The 20,500-nt window shown below is 49.5% G+C and overlaps 4 protein-coding genes across 4 annotated transcripts; 2 read left to right on the top strand and 2 right to left on the bottom strand.

Moving 5' to 3' along the window:
• Nucleotides 1-350: 350 nt before the first annotated feature.
• On the top strand, nucleotides 351-4,654 carry LOC34620709. Its single transcript, XM_026335962.1, has 5 exons — nucleotides 351-389; nucleotides 446-494; nucleotides 616-998; nucleotides 1,290-3,430; nucleotides 3,739-4,654. The coding sequence occupies exons 1-5, from the start codon at nucleotides 351-353 to the stop codon at nucleotides 4,652-4,654; spliced, it is 3,528 nt and encodes a 1,175-aa protein (XP_026191747.1).
• A 1,551-nt stretch (nucleotides 4,655-6,205) lies between these two features.
• On the top strand, nucleotides 6,206-7,846 carry LOC34620710. Its single transcript, XM_022733948.1, has one exon. The coding sequence runs from the start codon at nucleotides 6,206-6,208 to the stop codon at nucleotides 7,844-7,846; it is 1,641 nt and encodes a 546-aa protein (XP_022590316.1).
• A 566-nt stretch (nucleotides 7,847-8,412) lies between these two features.
• Nucleotides 8,413-9,521, bottom strand: LOC34620711. The gene is made up of 2 exons (XM_026335961.1): nucleotides 9,478-9,521; nucleotides 8,413-9,385 (listed from the first exon to the last, which is right to left on the bottom strand). Exons 1-2 carry the CDS (start codon nucleotides 9,519-9,521, stop codon nucleotides 8,413-8,415), a joined length of 1,017 nt encoding a protein of 338 aa, XP_026191746.1.
• Nucleotides 9,522-15,150: 5,629 nt separating this feature from the next.
• Nucleotides 15,151-18,954, bottom strand: LOC34620713 (serine/threonine-protein kinase AFC1). The gene is made up of 7 exons (XM_026335960.1): nucleotides 18,622-18,954; nucleotides 18,057-18,356; nucleotides 17,661-17,714; nucleotides 17,004-17,154; nucleotides 16,563-16,678; nucleotides 15,542-15,709; nucleotides 15,151-15,285 (listed from the first exon to the last, which is right to left on the bottom strand). Exons 1-7 carry the CDS (start codon nucleotides 18,952-18,954, stop codon nucleotides 15,151-15,153), a joined length of 1,257 nt encoding a protein of 418 aa, XP_026191745.1.
• Nucleotides 18,955-20,500: the final 1,546 nt, after the last annotated feature.

Genomic DNA, 20,500 nt, shown 5'->3' with positions numbered 1-20,500 from the left:
CAATAACACACAACTAAAAACACACCATCAACAGTAATAACAGACACAGTACACAACGACCACGTACGCGCATACCTACACACATAGCCAATGCAACACAAATGCACGTCAACCACCGTCACCAAACCCCAAAACCCCCACACACACACTCCCCCAAACCCACACACACACACACACTCACACACACACACACACACACACACTCACACACACACACACACACACACACACACACACACACACACACACCCACACACACACACACACACACACACACACACACACACACACACACACACACACACACACACACACACACACAGACACACACAGCTCTAATTTCTGCCTGCATGCGACGTTTGGCGAGAAAAGCAGTGGCTGCCTTGCATGTAGGGTGACAACACGCTGATATATATAAAATATATTCATATTTATATCCATATAGCCGGCTAGACGTCGGCCACACCGTATGGGACAGGCGCGCAAGCACACTGGCGAGAGCAACGATAGAGGAGGACTGGAGTTTTAGAGCACAAGAAAAAATTGTCTTTCGCAAGTTTCCGGATTGTTGCTAGCGTGGCCTTTAGGGTTCGGTGGTATGCTGTTGTTTGGCAGGGGCACTAAGAGAGATGAAGGATCTCGAAGAGCAAGAGTTTCGCAAAAGGCTAGAGGAGGAGGAGGAAGAAGTGCAAAGCCGTTTGAGGGAGGCCAGAGAGAGAGAACTTGCGCCGTTACTGGATCTGGGGGAGACTTCGAGAAGAGCTGGCAAAGAGTCGTCCGAAGAAGCTTCCGAAGAGGAAGAGGAAGGGGAACCCTCAGAGGTAGTACTCTCTGAAGAGCAAATGCAGCGTTTGCAGGAGCTTAAGAACGTCTATCGAAGACTCAGAAAAGAGGCCCCGTCAGACGAAGTTGAGGCAGAAAAGAAGAAAGTCAAAAAGCAAATCGCGCAGCTCCTCGGTCGCAGACGGAAGAAGAAAAAGAAAGCGCATCTCAAGGAAGTAAGATACTGAAACTTCGCTGTGGCAGCAGAAGGTCGCATTTGAACAAGCTAAGAGAGGAGCTAGCCGCTGTGTTAAAACGGCTTTTTTTTCGCTTTGCTAAAAACTACCGCATTGTTAGGTCTTGTTAGGACATGATGCACTTCGCGTCCACAAGAACATTCATTCATCAGCTTTTATATCGTAGCAAGACGCTGCGCGATGCAGCCATATGTATATATATATATATACATATATATATATATATATATTTAGTTGTACCGCTTTGTGATTCGTGCGGCTGTGTTTCAGGCTCGTCAGAAAACGGGCGCTGAAGCTGAAGGGTCATTGGAAATACTGAAAACGGAAGAACGTATCGAGGAAGAAAAGCGGAAAGAACGCATTAGGAAGGTCCTGCAGACGCAGAGGGGAGATGCCAGCAGCCGGTTGGCGCAAGTGATGGAGGGCAGAGGCGTTGCAGGTCCAAGGGATGAGGAGGAAGAGTCAGAAGCAGAGGCAGAGGGCAAACCAGCAGAGGAAGAAGAAGAAGAAGACAAGGAGAAAGAGGAGGAAGAATCAGTGGAGGAAAGCAGCAGCAACGACGAGACGATATCGACAATTTCCATCAGCAGCTATGAGTCCACTCATATCCCTGTTTTCAAGCAATCCGTGTATACTGCATTAGAGTACAAAGCCCCTCAAGAAACTTTCGAGGAATGGATGAAGCTGCCCGTTGACTACTGTGGCAGGCTGCTGCTGGAGACTAGAGATACGAGCGCCGTGAAAACTGGGAGGATGGACGCGTGGAAGCCACCCATGATGTTGAGAAAATCGACTGGAGCTCGCGAAGAATCCCTCTGCATGTTTCTCATGGTGGAGGCTAGAGGCCCCGCCTTTCTGGTGTATGTGTGTCCAGACGACAAGCCACGGAAGAAGAAATGGTCGTTGGCAGCGCTGTGCAGGAAAAAGACATCCAAGCATGTACCCCCAGAAGAACCGAAGAACTGGAAATACCTGTGCAGCTTCGTGCTGGATAATACGGGCGAAGCGAGTGAAGTTTCCATGACGAATGAGCAGTCTGGAGCTCCATACAAGGCTATCAGAATAAGTGCTCGGATGATAGCTCCAGGAGGCGAGAGCCCTCCAACTAGCAAAGTTGAATCTCCTGATGAGGGTTCGGCGTTTTCAAAGGCTCAGCTAGCGCTACGTTCCTCGGCCTTTTTCAGTGGTGTTGTTAGTGCAGATACCGAGGCAGAAACACTGGAATGGCTCGTGGTCATGAACGGTAGAAAGGCGTTTGCCCGCTATCTTTCTGCATGTAAGGACCATTCGCAACAGCCTCTAGAGCCGGTTGCCGCAAGTTTATTCAATCTAGGGCCTAGAGAAATCGTGCTACAAGGGGTTCCTTTCCACAAGGAAATCGATACCGCGATTTTTACGTCCATCAATCTACCGTATCTCGACGCCTTGTACTGCGGATGGCGGGAAATGGATACAAAAGGCCTCGTCACCTGTCTGCAGCACGTTCCGCGGGCTGTGCGCAAGTTGGATGTTTCTGCGAACAAGCTTGGATCTTCTGTGCTGAAGGTGATGGCCGATTTCTGTCCGAAGCTGGGAATATCTCAGCTCTTCCTTGCCGAGAACTACTTGGCGGCAGAAGATGTAGCTGGTGCGCGAGGCATTGCCAACATGGTGGCCAGCGCAGATCCTCTGCTGCTGGATCTGCGGCGAGTAGACATTACAGATGAAGCCTGCAGGGCTATTGCTGCTGAGCTGCGCAACATTGATCAGCCCTCTTTAGTGCCCAAGACGGTCAGCGTCGGAGAGAATAGTATATCAACAAAAGGGCTCAAGGTGCTCGCGACGGCGATTGCTAAAACACTCCCTCGCTTCAAGGTCCTCTGTCTACCGAACATCCCGCAGCTCACGCAGGGAACGCTTTCTGAAGTTTTGAAAGAAGTACCCCTGATGCGTCCGACGCAGCTGTCTACAGGCAGTCCTGCATGCCCATTTCGTTCATTAGATGAAAGCGAATTGCCCGAGAGATGCCTCTCGCTGCCTGCGGTGCTTAGCGGTCGGCTGTTTGTAGAAACTCAAGCTACGGCAGCGGACTGGTATGCGCCTCAGGCAGGCACCGACCCCTTTCTTGCATTTTTTGAACTCCGCGGATCTGCACTGCTCCGTTATGAAGTACCCCCGAGGTCGACGTTCTCCGTGTCTAAAAAAAGCAAGCGGCTCTCTGGCAGCCCCTTGGGCACGCTGAGTCGATCCTTTGGCACTGGCCTGTGCGGAATTATGGTATCATCGGTGTCTCTGGTGGATGCGAAGATCCGAGTTGCGGGTAAGAAGATCACATCCATGCAGTCCATCTCGAAGACGGAGGTGGAAGTGTGGATGCTCGAGGCAGAATCTCAAGAGTTTCTGAACGAGTGGTTCAGAGTGCTTACCATCAGGTGAGAGAGAGGCTTCTTCCAAGGTAGAGGAGAGCTCAAGATAGGGGCGACCAGAGTACCAGTGGCGGCGAGCTAAGGGAGGAAGCAAACATAAGAGAGAGAGCATTTGGCGTGATCTTTGTCTTTTGCTGTACTGCTTGAGACAAGCCACACGAGAAGGCAGTAGTAGCCTGCAGCCAGAACCCTTTTATGCGGCGCTTCGCCCTCTAGTTCGCTTGTTCTGCCCAATGGTTCCTCCAGAAATTCTGAGGTTTCTCCTGATATATATATATATATATATATATCTGTCTCTTTGTCAATTGTTCCAGGCGGGTAGGAGTGGAATGCAATACAATTGCTCGAACCACAAAAGAGGCGCTTCATCCTGGAGTTGGTCAGTACTGTACCAGTTGTTTCAGAACGCATTTGGATCTCGGGGGGCAGCCGCTAGGACTAGGCCAGCTAACTCGCGTTTTTGGTGGTGTATGTGAGGATTTCCGTCTTAAATCTGTTGACATGAGCAGCATGGCGTTGGATGCAAATGTGTTGAAACGCCTTCCTAGAACTGCATTCGCTCTGGTCGAACTTCAAGAACTGGATTTGTCGTTTAATTCCATTTCCATTAATGCGGCACTAGGAGATCTGGTTGAATTCTGCGGCAGCGCGAAGATATGTGCACGTCTAGTGCTCGACGGAAATCCTCTTGGAGATAGTGAAGAGGTTGCGCTGTTCGTCCTTAGACTTATAGAACACCGTATTCAGCGTCTTTGTTTGAACGCTTGCGGTCTAGGGGGTTCTTTCGCTGCCGCCTTGTGCAAACGCGTCACAGAAGAATCGAGGCAATTCCCCACTCTCACCGCTTTGGAGTTGCAGGGAAACGCCATACCAGAAGAAGGCATGAAAGCCATGCTCGATGGCTTAATCCCTCGGTGCCCGGCTCTTAAGGAGGTGTGCCTATTTGGAAACGGGTTCGAGACTATCGGTCGATTTCAACGTGCAGTTCAAGTGAACTTCACAAAGACCTTTTACGAAACTCCAAGGAAATGCGCGCCTTTAAAACGCCTCGTAACGAAGAAGCCAAAGGCTCTCAGACCACCGACAGAGGCAAAGTCAGGGGGAGAAGCAGCCAAGCCGAAGAGTCCAGATGAATATGCCATGGCACAAAAGGAGGCCCTTGAATTTTTAAAAAACCAAGATGCCACAGGAGCGCGGATAGGCTCCACTCCGCGTACTGTCGGCACCTAATCGATGGATGTTCCTCAAGGCAATCCATATGGCATCTCCGGTAATGCAACCTTTTTTGCCGACACTTGTCTGACGGGAGCCATGGCGCATCAAGCATGTATGGAGGGTCTTTTCCCTGCGGTGTGTGTATGTGTGGATGTGTGCTCGTTTTCACAGGTTAAGCCCTGAGACGGGCAAAGAAGACGCCTGAGACTACTTGAGCTGCCGAAGTCTCTTTACACTTTCCAGCACTTGCATGCACTGAATGCTTGTAAAATAATGTGAAATGCTGGATCTGTCTGGCAAATTTTTACAGAGCGATGCTTGAATCTCTCTTAGCAGTTGAATTCAACTCAGAAGAGCACCCGATTTCGGCTTTCGCCTCCTCAGTGAAGCCTTCCTGTGAAGCGGGGTCTACGCACCAGACACCTAGCGGCGAACATTTTAATATTTCCGTTGTTTCTCACGGGATCAATTTAATAGGGAGCAGATGACGCGTTGTTATAGTCCTATGGCCGCGCAGTCTGCGCGTGCCGAAGGTCCAAATATTTCTGCCTGTATCTTGAAAATTTGGCTGAAGCTTGATCCCAAATCGTTGGGGCATGTAGACGAGGACCATACATTTAAACCGGCTTTTTGCGTGATGCTAATAAGCTTCTTTAGCATTTTCTCATCTTCCAATGCTTTTCACGCTGCTGTTGGTCTGCGATTTAGACAAACATTTAGTTTTCTAGGAAAATTCAAAATGGAGCTTCAGCAGTATTAGATCATGCGAAAAATCATCTTAAGAAATACATTTATATGGCAGTAGCCGACATACACGTGAGATGCAGCCTGTTTCTACAAATGTGGATTATCAATCTGCCCCACTTCTCAATGAATTGGAAGAGTTCCTCCGAGATATCTAACCGGAACACAGGGGGCCAAAGAGGAACTGCTCATTGGGGTCGGAAACGGCAATCCTGCTACTTTTATTGCATCAAAAATTTCTTGAAGGAGTTTAATGCAAGCGAAATCCCCTGATTCTGAGGTATGCAGGAACTAGAACGGGTATATATCTATGCTGGACGTTATGGGGTGTGGCATCGGGGCACCGAGTCAATTTTGTCAAGAAGCATATGTACCCTAGTATACTACACACCATTTGAATATACAAACTGGGGTACAACAGTGGGAAAATATAGCCAGATGGACGAGGTTGGGAACTACGCGCACTGTACCGGCGGTGACTCTAGGGAGACACTTTCAGGTGTTGATGAGAAACGGCTCTTTGACCGCAACTATGCTTTATTTTATAACCCAAAGCAATGATCAACTATATTTATGCATATTTCAGTGGACAGGCTGACAATAATAGATCGCCGGTTCAGAAAGGCAGGCAGGAACGGCTGATAGATGCCCGCCTTCCTAACCCCCCGGCGGCAGGCGCGCGCTGGTGGTTACAGAATGGCCGTGGTCTGCTGGTGTTCGGCATTTTTCTCAGGTATAAACTGTTGAACTAACTTGGTTACAGGTATACCTGCTGCTGAAGTTCTTTGTGGTTCTCGTTGCTGCATCAATACTCGAACAATAATGACCCGCCTCCTCCTGGCCGCGCTCGCGGCCTCCGCGGCGGTGTTCAGTGCTGATGAAGCTTCGGCAGGATTTATGCCTCCAGCTGATGGGAAGGGTAAGGCAATGTTTGTTGCCATGGAGAAGAGCCCTCCTGCCATCCAGGAAGTCTGCCAAACCATTCCGGTGCAAGTCGATTCAGTTTGCTTCGAAAATGTGCCTTTTAAGGAAGCGTATGTCTGCCCCCAAATGGTAGAAAAAGAGATTTGCGACAGGGTCCCTGTAGAAGTTCCCGATACATGCTATAAGCCAACAAACGCCCTGGAGGCCTATGACTGCAAGAGGGAGGTGAGGAAGGAAGAGTGCAAGATGGTGCCCAAGCAGTGCTTCAAGACCGTAACCGAGAACGAAGATTATGGCTGCGAAGAGGAGCAGTGTGAGACAGTGGTAAAGAAAGTACCGCAGACTTGTTTTAAGAAGAGAAACAGCAAGGAGAACTACCCATGCATGAAACACAAGAAGCAGAAGGTCTGCCACGACGTACCCCAAGAGTATGAAAGCACATGCTTTAAAGAGGAACCGCAGCAGGAGTTGGTGCCATGCGTCGGAAAGGAGGAAGAAGTCAATGCCCTGAGCTTTGAAGAGCAGTGCACCATGGCTCCCCAGCAGGTTGAAAGCACTTGCGAGAGAGAGGTCATGGCCGAGCAGGAATACGAGTGCACAAAGAAGGAGGTACGCAAGGACTGCCAAGTGGTGCCTCAAAAAGTGACGGAGATGTGCGAGGAAGTCGTCGAGGAGCAGAGACCGTACAAATGCAAAAAGAAGCAGCTGACTCAGAAATGCAAGATGGAAAATGTGTCTGTTCCCGCGACCTGCGAAAAGAAAAAGGGAGATAAAGTTGAATTTTACGATTGCGAGAAAAAGGTAAGGCAGGAAGTGTGCAAGGACGTGGAAGAGACTTTCGAGACTGTTTGCTACCAGCTCGTATCCTCTAAACAGCAGGTGCCATGCCAAAAAGATAAAATGGCAGAGGTCTGTGTGGACAAGGAGGTAGAAGTAGCGAGCACTTGCCTCCGGCAAGTCCCCGTCACAGAACCGTATCCATGTGTAAAGGTAGCTGACGCACCACAGTGCAGAAAGGTAGCAATGTGCGCCCGCTTCAACGTCCAGAAAAGAGCTTATCCATGCATGGAAACCAAGATGAAACAGGAATGCCACGTGGAGGAGGTACCTTACGAAGACACTTGCACACGTCAATTCACCGAGGAGCAGCCCTATGACTGCAGCAAGGAAGTCAAGGAGAAAGAGTGCAAAATGGTGCCTAAACTGTGTAAGAGGAAGGTATCACGTGACGTGGCATTTGAGTGCAGCGAGAGAATCTGCGAGAGGGTCATGGTACCACAGCAATGCTACAAGAAGGTCAAGGGGAAGGAAGCATACCCGTGCACGCGCACGGAATACCAGGAGAAGTGCCACATGCAGCCCCAGCTCATGAGCAAGACTTGCTACAGCCAAGGCATGAAACCACAGCAGTACCCCTGCAAGGAAACTAAATATGAGACTATCTGCAAGCAGGTGATGGCAAAGGCTTCTTTTGTCATGCCTGCCGCTGTGAGGGTTCCTATCGACACTGGGAAGGACAAAAAGAAAAAGAAGCAATAGAGCTTCCTCTGCTGTTGGTAACGCATGCGTTTTAAGCTGCACAGCCGTATTTCCTTTAGCTGTCTTGCTTCCATATCTACTCCGTGGCAGTTACAGCCAGGAGCATGGGCCGTCCGAGACACGACCCCCCGCGTCCCCGTTTCGAACTGGTCATCTTCAGGCGTGAGTAGCGCATGAGCAGCCTGAGGGCTGCAATACATTTGCACATTAAATAGGTACAGGCCCAGTACTGCTCAATGCCTTTAGCAGTCTTACGTACCCCCCACCTTCCTACGCCTCAAACAACCGCTACGTCACCGAAAAGTAGTTACACTGTTTGCTGCTTGTGAAGGAGCGCTTGCCGTGGCTGAGGAACCAGATTTGTCGCTAGGAAAGGGCAGCACAGCCCAAGCACCCCTTGTAATGTTGCGACAGGGGGGTATACCCATAAGTTTCTCCACGGCAAGCGGCTGGACGCCTAGATGGGCAGCACCCTGAATGCCGACGGAGGCAGTTTGTGTGCCCTCTTGGCAAATTCAATCCGACTTTAATAGGAGTATACGGCTCCTCAAGGGGGCTTGAACCCATCAGCCGCGTCCTTGTTCTGCCAAATGGCTTGTCCCAGGACCTTTCTCAAGGTCCTGTTGAGGAGTTTCGTTCATGGGATTTACTACAGGCAGCTCTTTAGGTGCCTCTGGTGAAACTTCCTTTTGCATAGCCTCCTCGATATTAGGCTCTGTAGAAGGGTGTGGCTCTGCTGAACTTTCCTTTGCTGCATCCTGAGGTTGGCCTGGTCCGTGCGGCGCTGCGTCATGGCTGGGCTTTGCCTCTTCTAGAGAAGGCTGGTAGGTATTCTGTGGAAGTGTAGAACGTCCAATCAAAGGTGCAACTCTGGGAATGTTTTCGTCTTCATCGTCATCTGAGACAGCTCCTGTCTCGATTGGGTGAGCCAACAGACTGCTCGGGTTCTCGGCGAACCAGGACTCATCAGAGGATGGCCCTTGAATCACCGTATTGTCATCTTGTGAGATGAAATCAAAGAGATTCGAGGATATCTGAGAATATTCGTCCTCCTGTGGTACATCTGGTTCAGTGGCATCAGTTGCCGTTTCGCCATCGGGCTCAAAGTCAGGAGGCTCCAGAGGGGCGCTATTTTCGCCAGGTGCTGAGAGTATTGACTGGTACAGCGAAGCGGCGCCAAAGTTAGCCCACTGCGAGGCAGAAGAATAGTTTAAGGGCTGCGAGGGGGCAGGAGCCACAAAAACCGATGTTGCTGGACTAGCACGTGCGGTTGCTCTAGGGGAAATTGGCCTTGTTCTTGGGGAAGGCGTAGATATCGTCGGTGGACGATACGTGGTCGTAAAGCTGTTCCAGCTTCGAGCAGTCCAAGAGGGATAAACAGCTGCAGACTCACATAGTGTGAGGTCTCCATGCGAGCTACAGAGGATCAGGATGAGGGCTCCCGCCACTGCGCAGACTTGCTTTAACACCAAACCCAGAATCCGTTCTTTCAGAAGCACACCTTTGCTGGTTTTATGTGTTGATGAGGCGCGGCTAGATCTGTAGCAAGCACACGAACAGAGAGGGCGCAATGTGGGCAATCAGCCAATAATCAGTGTGTAGGCTGCAAAATAATGAGAGGGGTTATATACAGAGAAACGGGAACAGGGGTTTTGTGAGGGCTCATGGCAACCATTCATTTACGAGCTTTAAAATGAATGACGCGCCTTGTATGGAAACAGAACATTTTGGACGCGAACTGTGATTCGTCACTGACTGTCCTAGGGGGTCACCGATTGGCCCTTCAGTGTTTAAAAGGGACCAGGATACGTTTTAGATCCGATTCGCGCAAAAAAATATAACTTTATCTTTTTAAATCGCTTAATATCAGTTAATAGCAGGAGCAACTGAAGACAATTGCCGGATGCTGGCACCAGAACGGTATACACGAGCAAGGACAAAGACCCGACCGGGCCCAGGTGACTCCGTTCCTTGAGGATACAGCAACGCAGGGCCTACAGGTCTTTCATGTGCAGCCTAAACAGCTTTCAAAAGCTCATTTACAAACCAAAAATGGTTTTGCATCACACTGGTACCTTCGTATTTGACCAAATTCTATGTGGTGTCTTCCGCCAACAGCGGAAGAATGCCAGCATCGAGAAGTGTTCTCTTCCTATTCGAGTTTGGAAGAGTGCCCTTCTTCTTAGTAGTCATGTAATTAGACGGCTTCGAATTAGACGTCTAACTTGAGGGCTTTAAAGTTTTGTGTGTATGCTGTGCCTGCTCATAAACTCATTGCCTATGGGGGTCGGCAGCTGGTGGCCCATCGTCGGTGTGACGAGGTCCGGTCACTTGAGAAACCGAGCACAGGAATATCTTTTGCCAGTTTTAGTACAACTGAGTCCTAAGGGCGTAATGTGCATTGCCTGTTTGATTTTTGTGACTGAAATTGAACCAGCATACGCTGCTTGCACGATCTCGGATTTCCACTTCCATGTCAACAAACACAGGATGAGCTTTTCTTTGCTCTTGCCATAGCACTCGAAGTTAAGCAGTAAATCAGTACTTCTGGATTTCAGCACACGCCAAATGGCCCCGTGTTTGCTACTTAACTGCTTACGCGAAGCCTTTCGCACGGCGAAGTGGGAGTCAGAGCGCGCGGTCTACTGTTACGGGCCAATCGTAGGGAAGTGCTACACGACCAACAAAATCCTGGCGTGCATACAACCTGGGGAAAAGCGAGGGGCGAAGCGTGCATCAAGTGGCCAAATACATCGGATGCAGTGTTCCTGCATCTAAAGACAAGTTAAAATATCACACAAAGGCTCCATTTTCATTACAAAGGAGGCCATGAGCATTAAACCGGGGCCCATATTGTAAAGGAGTACTTTAGCTACTGCTACCCAATGTGAGAAAGAGGAACACTACTGCATATGTAAAAGGGCACCATTTGGTTTCAGCATCTTTCGGCTTGATCATGGTTTGGGGTGATAGATAACAGATTCGACTTTCTTGAAAAGTCTAAGCAGTCGAAACGGTATGTATTTGCCGGACTCTCAGGCAATTCAGGACGCAGAAAACAAGATTTCGATGATAAACTACGCTACACAAGGGCTCTCTTCGGCCATTGACGATTGCTTGCAGGCTCCATTTTCATGTTGCATTCCACCCATCTGCTCTTGTTGCTGCTGAGATTGTTCTTGCTTCTCCTGAAACAGTAATTGCGGCGGAGGCTGTTGATCTTCGAATTCGCCCATCCCCTTTGCATTAATAACTTCTAGGAACTCTTTTTCCTTAATATGAAGCCACATCACTGCCTCTAAGTGTGCCTTTTGCTGCTTTAAGACCTCAACAAGCTTGAGCTGCTTCTTGACAACAGCCACCAGTGCGTCCCTCTGGTTCATGACTTTTCGCAGCTCCGCTGCATAGCGAGCAGCAACTGTACCCTCTTTCGCTGCGCTTTCTCCTGATTTCCCTGGTTTTTTCCGCCTAGTCAAGCTGCTCGGTTGCCTAATATGCTCCACCAGCTGGTCGCTCGCAGTGTGCAGTTGGGCCGCTGCATCTTTCGACCCTGCAAGAGACCTTTGTGTTGAGATACAGGCAACATACATGCACAGTCAGCTTTTGGAGTAAGTAAAACACACGGGATTTCCCGTAGGTTTTTGTGAACCTTGCAACATGGATTAAGCAACCGAGACTCAGGTGCCTTCTATTTGGCTTTACGCTTGTTTTTTAAGGTAACAAAAACGCTACTGCAGCATCTCCGCGTCTGCGTCTGCCGCAAATATGCGTAGCTCATCTTTAAGGTAACTGTGTTGTCATTCTTCCTGCTGTGGTAGCGAGTGCACATTGCTGCTATCGTATAATATGGTTATTCGGATTAGGTCAGAACAAGGTAGATAACATTTAAGAGCAGCGTAGCTTCTCATAAACTGCTCGGAAGTAAAAGTTGAGTTCCAATGTGCTTTAAAACGGCTAAAGAGGGTTTACAGCTTAGCAGTCTGTGAGATATGCGCCTCGTACTCTGTCAGTTGTTTTTCTGATTCATCGATTCGGGACTGCTGCTGCTTCAGCAGACTTAAGTGCTCCTCACTGGTACTAGAAGCTGTCGGAGCTTGTGCTGCCATCTCCTGAATCTGCTCCAGTTGCCGCGATACTAGGGCAGCGGCTGCTGCTGCATTCGCATCAAGCTTCTGCAGCTCTGAATCTTTCTGCGTCAGCTTCCCGTTCTGCTGCTGGTCTTGCTGCAATCCATTGTGAGGTTTCGTGGTTGGAATAATCTCTTGAAAGCCGATCAACTCCTTTTCCTTCACACTTAGATTTTCATCCTCTGTCTGAGCATCCAAACCAAATCTACGCAAAAGCCATTGAATAGCGAGACTTTAGCCATAACAAACAAAGTTGCGTCTCTTACTTTGTTAGTATTAGTACCTCCTTAGTGCAGCAAGCCAGCTAATTAAGCTCTTCTTAAGGGCCCCTTGAGCGTATAATGCGCCGAAGCATCTTCGGCACGAGACACCGGCATTCAACACCACAGTTTATTGGCTCTAAGCCCAAGGCTGCGAATCGGGTACATTTAAAAGCCCTCGGTCGCGTAACAGGATGATGCGTGTAATGTCTGGGTATGCACACCTTAATGGTTTCGTGGAGTTCCCTTGTAGATGCCGATCCGTTCTGTATATCTTTTTTTACGGGTGAGACGGAGAGAGCAGATCCCGCACACTCCACTTTTTGCCCCCGGGCAAAACTAGTCCTGCAGCTTTGCCGGAGGGTTGGTTCACAGCCTTTTGATACACAGGCAGATGAACTACCAGGAATAGCATAAAGCGCAGAACACTTCGATGACTCTTCCATATCCTGGCACCCCTTAGAGAGGATCTGCTCGGCCTGTGGCATGCGAGGACTCATATAGCCATTTGATGAAGGGCAGACAGTATCTGGCGAAGACATCACCATCATCCAGAAACCATGGACCCTTAACCTAAAGACCTGAAGCTCATTGTGTCATCCTGTACTCCATAGCTACGCCGCACGGCCAGAGTCCCCAAGCGAAAGTCTTGGAGCTGCTTAAAATACGCTTTCAACCATAAGGCTGAGACATTGACTTTGGGCTGAGCCGTGGACCCTACAAAACGCCACTATTAGTAAAAGCCTCGAGCTCATTCAGCCCCTAGACTTGGAGGTGACAGCGAGGCCTCAAAGAGTACAAGTGCGCCTTGATTCAACAACTGGAAAGTTTGATTAAAGATGCAGTCGCCTAAGGGAGGAGCAGAACGGAAAAATAAAGCCGTTGCAGGGTGAAATGCAGCACAGGCGCAACGCGCCACAAAAAACCCTCACAAGGATGTCAAAAAATATCTGAAATAAGCAACGAACCGACAAAGAGTGACCTTTTAAAATAGAAACAGACTGCTCAGAACGCTTTCAATAAATAAATATACTAGCAAGTGGATAATCATCATCACTTCACACCACATCATACATCTCGGTGACCCGCTGGTGCTCGGGGGGATTCGTGCTCCACAATCGAATCCTGGTCATGAAAAACAAGCCTTTCTTCCATATAGATTTCTTGGATTCGCGTGCAATTTCTTAATGGTGCTTTGCATGCTATTGTGTTTCGTGGAGTGGAAGGGGCAGCCTTGCATTTGAGCAAACACGCACACTTCCTTCCTTTTGCAAATCACTGAACGAACGGCCTTTGCCCAGAGCGTAACGCTACAGCAAAAGTCAGGTAGCGGTATTTAAGGAATAAAAAGGGAGGGAAGTGGGAGAAAGCACAACAGTGTGTCGACGCGAAAGGCACGCCCTGCAGGGATCTACGAAACTCGCACGGCATATCAGAGCCAAAACGTCAAGTATCTTGTAGCAGCACAAGTTTCCTGGTTTTCATTTGCCCGAGGGCCGTACTCCATGTCGGCGGAGCTGCAGAAGGTTCGTGCAAAAGTTCGTTTCCAGCATACTGTTGTCTCTTTTGCACCACGGGCACGGTTTCAATCGCTTCAAGAGCTAGATGCTGTGTTACACCCACGGATCTACCGTATTAAGTCAGCTAGCCGCTTGGCGTCAATGCTCGTTGCTAAACCTGCCCGCCATTTTGCACGCATTAGGCAGGCCCACACACGCAACCTTGTACACACCCACGCTAGTCGTGGCACTGCACTCCACTGCCTACTGCATGCCTTGTCGTCCAGCCCTAGAAAAAAAGTTAGGCACCGGACCTGTGCCGTCTGCTTGAATTTTCCCGTGCCAACGGGTATGGCGTTTTGGCTCCTCCTGGACGCGGCAGCTTTAGCTGTCCTCAGTACTTGGCAGCTCGGCCGCTCACGCCGCTTGCTACCTTTGACAGCGCCTGAATGGCATGCATGCATGCATGCATGCATGCATGCGGTACAGCTCATAGCACGGCTGTCCTTGCTTCCGTCTGCTGCGGAAAGAGGCACTTAGACGTAGCGGACTCTTCCCGCCGACCTTGACACGCCGCTACCCCTCTTCTTCTAAGAAAGCAAGCGCCTTAAAGCGCCTTAGCTACACAAGGAACTGCATGCCTGAGCGGGTACTATGCGGCCGAACGCAGAAAGGCCAAGTGACGCGTTCTTTCGCGGAAGTTACCAAGTGCGTGAGTAGCCTGACACTAAAGGGTAGGGAAGCGTCTCAGGGACGACTACTACGGAGCAACAGACAATAGAGGAGAAAAGAAGACAAAGAGAAAGGTGATATCGCCAGGGAGGCAACCCCTCGCACCTCCCACGCCCAGCCCTCCCTAACGCGCCACTGTTGTTCAGCCCAACCAGTTTTCCTCCCTCGCCATCGCTTGCTGCGAATCCCAGCAGCGACACATGCCTCTGCCACAGAGGCATTGCTTGGAGAACCCTCACATCCCTCTTCTTCCACAAGATGCGCCGCCTTCTGCCCCCGTCCAAATGTTGGATCTGCCATCGTCAAAGCCGCAAAAGCCCTCAGTTCTGCGGTGCTCCTTGCCTGCTTGCCTCTGCCTCCTTCTGCCAGTTAGGCAGAGGGGGTGTCGCTATTGCGGGCTTTTTCAGCGTCCATAAATACAGCACAAGAGCATCAAGAGTAGACAAGAACTTCTTGTGGGAGTTGTTTTCGTGCAGACACGCGCAGCGACCAAGGGCGCATCGACCCGTGCAGCGGTGACGAGGAGGGGGGAAGGGAGAAGAGGAGTTTGGAGTCTTCTGCCGCGGAGCCGCTTGCGGACGGTTGTTCTCTGCCACAACCTGTGAACAAGTGACCGCTAAGTCGGCTCACTTGATCCCATGTTCAAAATGCCTGGAAGCGCTGTTGCTTAAGCGCGAATACTTGCCTTAACGACCCCATTTAGGAACCGAAAAGATAGGATGGCGCAAGGCCTCCTCGGGTTCTGGCCGTTTCTTGGGATTAATTTGAAGGATGAACCGCACGAAATCCGCGAGAAGGCGGTCTTGAGGAAGAACCAAGCTCTGCAGGAAACAACAAGGGGTTCGTAGGGAAAAAAAAGGGGTGAGAAGACGAAAGGAGGGCGACGAATGCAGGCGCAGGTCGAATGGGGGGTTATACATATACATATATATATATATGCATATATATACATATAAATAGAGAGAATGAGAGCGCCACAGCTATGGACTTTCGCGAAAAAATAGCTCCCCACACAAATGCAAACAAAAAGGCAAAGCAATAAATTGCTTAAGCCTCCATTTTAAACAACAAACCCACCTCAAGGGGAACGCAGTTCTTTACTCTATCAAGGCTGCCTTGTGAAGCAGCGCCCTCTGGCCACTTGAGGCGAACGCTCCCGCGGCTGTCCGTTGCAAGGTAGCCTTTTCCAGCCCCTCGCTGCGCTTTTTGCAGCATTTCCACCGGAAATGGCTCAACTATTCGTTCCTGAAGAGACACGCTCCAGTGAGGAAAGGCACAGCGTTTGTGCGGCGTCGAAGCAGACCAGCAAACAACACAAACAACAGCTTTGGGTGCACAAAAAGACACCGTGAACTCCAGCCACAGCAAAGGTCTCAGTCATCGTACCACGCGGGCGCTGTGAGGCAACAGGGTGGCAACAACAAGACATGGATACTTTGCAGAACCCGCAATAGCAGCAGCAGCAGCAATAATAGCAGCAGCAGCAGAGTACATTTACTTGCATGCAAGCATGCAAGTACAGGAGAGAGGGATGCAAACACAGGCGCAGCGCCAAGGCACAAGTTTCGTTCAAGAGGGCCGCCTCGCGCGGCTTGCCGACAGGCGGATGCAGTGTCGCTTGCAGACAGCGCAGACACGACGCACTAGCGAGAGACAAACGATACACGCAGCTAGAGGCAGTGTGAAGAATCCACTGCCTCCAGGATGCATCGTGAGAAGGAGTATATACAAGAGCGTAAGGGAGTCTATACAAGAGCGTAAGGGAGTATATACTAGAGCATAAGGGAGTATATACTAGAGCATAAGGGAGTATATACTAGAGCATCAGGGAGTATATACTAGAGCATAAGGGAGTATATACTAGAGCATAAGGGAGTATATACTAGAGCATAAGGGAGTATATACTAGAGCATAAGGGAGTCTATACTAGAGCATAAGGGAGTATATACTAGAGCATAAGGGAGTATATACTAGAGCATAAGGGAGTATATACTAGAGCATGATGCGAAGGAGAACGCTACAGGCAGAAGGGAGAAGCTCAGTTTTGAGGGGGGCGGGGGTGTCAATGCAGAGGCACTAAACGTGGGCTGCTGCTTACCATCATGGCTAAGTGTTCAAGATGCTCATGAGTGCGGAAAAGTACATCCCCAGTATACAATTCCATGAGGATGCAGCCCAAAGACCACATGTCGCTCGCCATATCCCATCCAATATCTGCGTGTCCATACACCGGGAAACGATCTTTTATAAACAAGAAGCCACGCACCAGCAGCGCCTCGAATACCGTCGCTTCACAAGCAGCCGCATGGATAGGAGCGACGACGACGATGCATGCATGCATGCCATTTCTCAAGGTTTTTTCATGGGCTACGTTTTGCGCTTCAGCATGCGAGAAATTAGGAGCATTTCAGGCAGGCAGCAGCAACTAGCAAGCACTGCATGCAGCATGCAACTGTGATCGCAGTGTCAAACGAGGTGCCTCATTATTCTGCACCCGTCGCATGCATAAGGAGGGAGAAGCTCGCAAATGTGCGCTCACCCAAAATCACTTCAGGTGCTCTGTACTGCCGTGTATTGATGAGCGATGAATGATAGTCATCCTCAAATGTTGCACTCCCGAAATCAATGATCTTGACTTGCATGCTGTCTGGCCGCAAGTAAGGCACCGAGTTATCGTCCTCTTCTGAGGGCTGCTTTCCACACAAGCACACATACATATATACACACCGATGCATACATATACACAAAACATACATGCACATGCAGAAAATATACATGCACATGCACATGCACAAAACATACATGCACATGCACAAAACATACATGCACGTGCAGAAAAGATACATGCAAATGCACAAAAGATACATGCAAATGCACAAAAGATACATGCACATGCACAAAAGATACATGCAAATACACAAAAGATACATGCACATGCACAAAAGATACATGCACATGCAGAAAAGATACATGCAAATACACAAAAGACACATGCACATGCACAAAAGATACATGCAAGTACAAATACAAGTGCACACACAAATACATACATCCCAACGTATATGTACAGGCATGCATCCACCAACCGTAGTGGCAAAGGCCATGCCCATAGCGCCGCCGACAGAAATGCGGAGCAGCACTGGCAGCTCGCACGTATTTTTTAGCAGTGTTTTTCTTTCGAGGGAGCTTTTCTTACCCTTGGAGGACGTGTCTCATACATCTCCTCGCCTTGTAGCAGGATGTTCTCTGGCTGGTATCGCACGCAGGCACACATACTTGACGAGCTGTACAGGCTACAAGACCTTATTACTCCTAGCCACTGGAATATGCCAGCAGCCTGCATCGGAGACGTCGCCACGAATTTCGAGAGAAGCTTGACTGACACGATTTGCACAACACCACCTTGGACGGAAGCCAGAAAAAATGGCGCACTCAAAAGTACAGACACGCCTCTCGAGGTTCAAAAACGCTGCCCCTCTACATACATAGACACATATACATATATATGTAATACAAATATATATAATACATATCTATAATACATATATATAATATATATAATATATACATGTCGATTCACATGGCGGCATACCTTCAGATCCGTATGCGCGAGTTTGCAGTCTCTCATGAAGGCGAGCGCAGTAAGGCCTTGTTTTGCTACCTGAACGATGTCTTCCATATAAAAGCCTCGATACTTGTTTTCGGCTAGAACGTCGTAGAGGCTCTTCCCCAAGCATTCAAAAACGAGGCACATGTGTTTCTGATGATGCATAAAGGCATCCAACAACGAAACACAACGCGACTCTCTTCGTCGATCCTTTCGATTGACTTCCCGCAAAATATCAGCTTCTATTTGAGCTGCTGCTGTGTAGCGTGACACGTCACGCACGACCTACAAACACACGTCGCAAATTTGGTGACTTCGAGCTTTTACACCCTCAAAACTCTTTCACGCGAATAAACCCCCTCCTTCCTTCTTCCTTCCTCCTTCTCTCCCCTCCTTCCTCCTTCCTTCCCTTTTCCTGCCCGCCCACCCCCCTCATCTATCAATCTACCCTTCCTTTCACGCATGCACGTAGGCCTCCCACAACAACACTCCTGACCCACCCCACCTGCCTACACCCCCTTCCCACACCTGCACGCAGACGAATTCTCACCTTGATAGCAACTTGCGTCTGGAGCCTGACGTCTGCACATCGTAAGACTCTTCCAAATGTGCCATCCCCTAACTTTGCAAGCACACGGTATCTGTCGCTTAGCCACATCCCCGGCTGCCAGGAGAAGTGTGTGATCTCGTCTCTGCTGCTGTCTTTGTTCTGTTTCTTCAAGCTCTTGCGCGCGGCTTGCTGCGCAGCAGGGGGAGGCTGCTGCTCCTGCTGGAGCAGCGGCAGGTGGCTGTGGGGCAGTTGCTGCTGCAGCTTCTTGCTGCTGCTCCCTGCTGCATCCCTTCTGCTCCTGCGTTCTTGTTTGTGGCGACTGCTCTCGATCATGCGAGAGGCTGAGGAGGGGGGAGGGGGCACTCCATTCGCAGGTTTCATCAACTGCCGCTGACTCCGAGAGGAGTACGCGTGTCTCCTCCTCTCCCTGCTCGCTTTTTGCTTCATCTCCCTGCCCCCCGTTGCAGTCGCTGTGGTGTCGCGGTGCCTATCTGCTGTCGAGCGACGACGACTCACGCCGCTGCTGCTGCAGCTGCTTCTCCGCCAACTGCCGCTGCCGCTTTCCCGTCGAGGAGTTCTCGGATAGCGCCGCTCATCATCGCGGCGTGAAAGCCTCCAACTTGGATCTGCGACACAACAATGTAGCTAACAACACCCTGACACCTCATATCAAATGCCAAGCGCAGACGCTTGGGCCCCCTCAGCAGCACAAACACAAAAAAAGCAGCAGCAAAGGCAAGAAAAATAGTAGCAACAGTAAAAGTATTAGTAAAAATATGAGTAAAATAGTAGTAACAGTAAAAATAGGAGCAACGGTAAAAATAACAGTAAAAATAGCAGTAACAAAAATACAGTAGTAATAGCAAAAATAGCAGTAACAGGAAAAATAGCAGTAACAGTAGAAAGAGGAGCAGCAACCTTAGCACCAGCATCAGCAGAAACATCAGTATCAGCATCAGCAATAGCAGCATATAAGAGCAGAAAACAGCAATACGACTGCCAGCAACAGTAGCAGCAACATCAGTATCAGTAGAAACATCAGCACCAGCAATAGCAGCATATAAGAGCAGAAAACAGTAACACGACTGCCAGCAACAGTATCAACAGTATCAGCAGCATCATCAGTATCAGCATCAGCAATAGCAGCATATAAGAGCAGAAAACAGGAACGCGACTACCATCAACAGTATCAGCAGCAACATCAGTATCAGCAGAAACATCAGTATCAGCATCAGCAATAGCAGCATATAAGAGCAGAAAACAGTAATACGACTGCTAGCAGCAGTATCAGCAGAAACATCAGTATCAGCAGAAACATCAGCATCAGCAATAGCAGCACATAAGAGCAGAAAACAACAATACGACTGCCAGCAACAGTATCAGCAGCAACATCAGTATCAGCAGAAACATCAGCATCAGCAATAGCAGCACATAAGAGCAGAAAACAGCAACGCGACTGCCAGCAACAGTATCAGCAGAAACATCAGTATCAGCAGAAACATCAGTATCAGCAATAGCAGCACATAAGAGCAGAAAACAGCAATACGACTGCCAGCAACGGTATCAGCAGCAACATCAGTATCAGCATCAGCAATAGCAGCATATAAGAGCAGAAAACAGCAACGCGCCTACCAGCAACAGTAGCAGCAACAACATCAGTATCAGCAGAAACATTAGCATCAGCAATAGCAGCATATAAGAGCAGAAAACAGCAACGCGACTGCCAGCAACAGTAGCAGCAAGGCGCTAGCTGTCTCTACATCCCCTCTATCCCCTCCGTTCCTTCCTTGGCTCCCTCTTCTCCCTCGTGCCAACGCACCTGCATCGCCTCTTGATTTTCGATGTCTGCCCCTATGAGGCAAAGGGGGAGAAGCGGAGG

Source organism: Cyclospora cayetanensis, unplaced genomic scaffold (genome assembly GCF_002999335.1).
Source record: "Cyclospora cayetanensis isolate NF1_C8 unplaced genomic scaffold, CcayRef3 CcayRef3_contig_87, whole genome shotgun sequence".
Taxonomy (NCBI): domain Eukaryota; phylum Apicomplexa; class Conoidasida; order Eucoccidiorida; family Eimeriidae; genus Cyclospora; species Cyclospora cayetanensis.
Note: the sequence above shows the minus strand (reverse complement) of the source record. Positions and strands in the feature narration are given on the sequence as shown.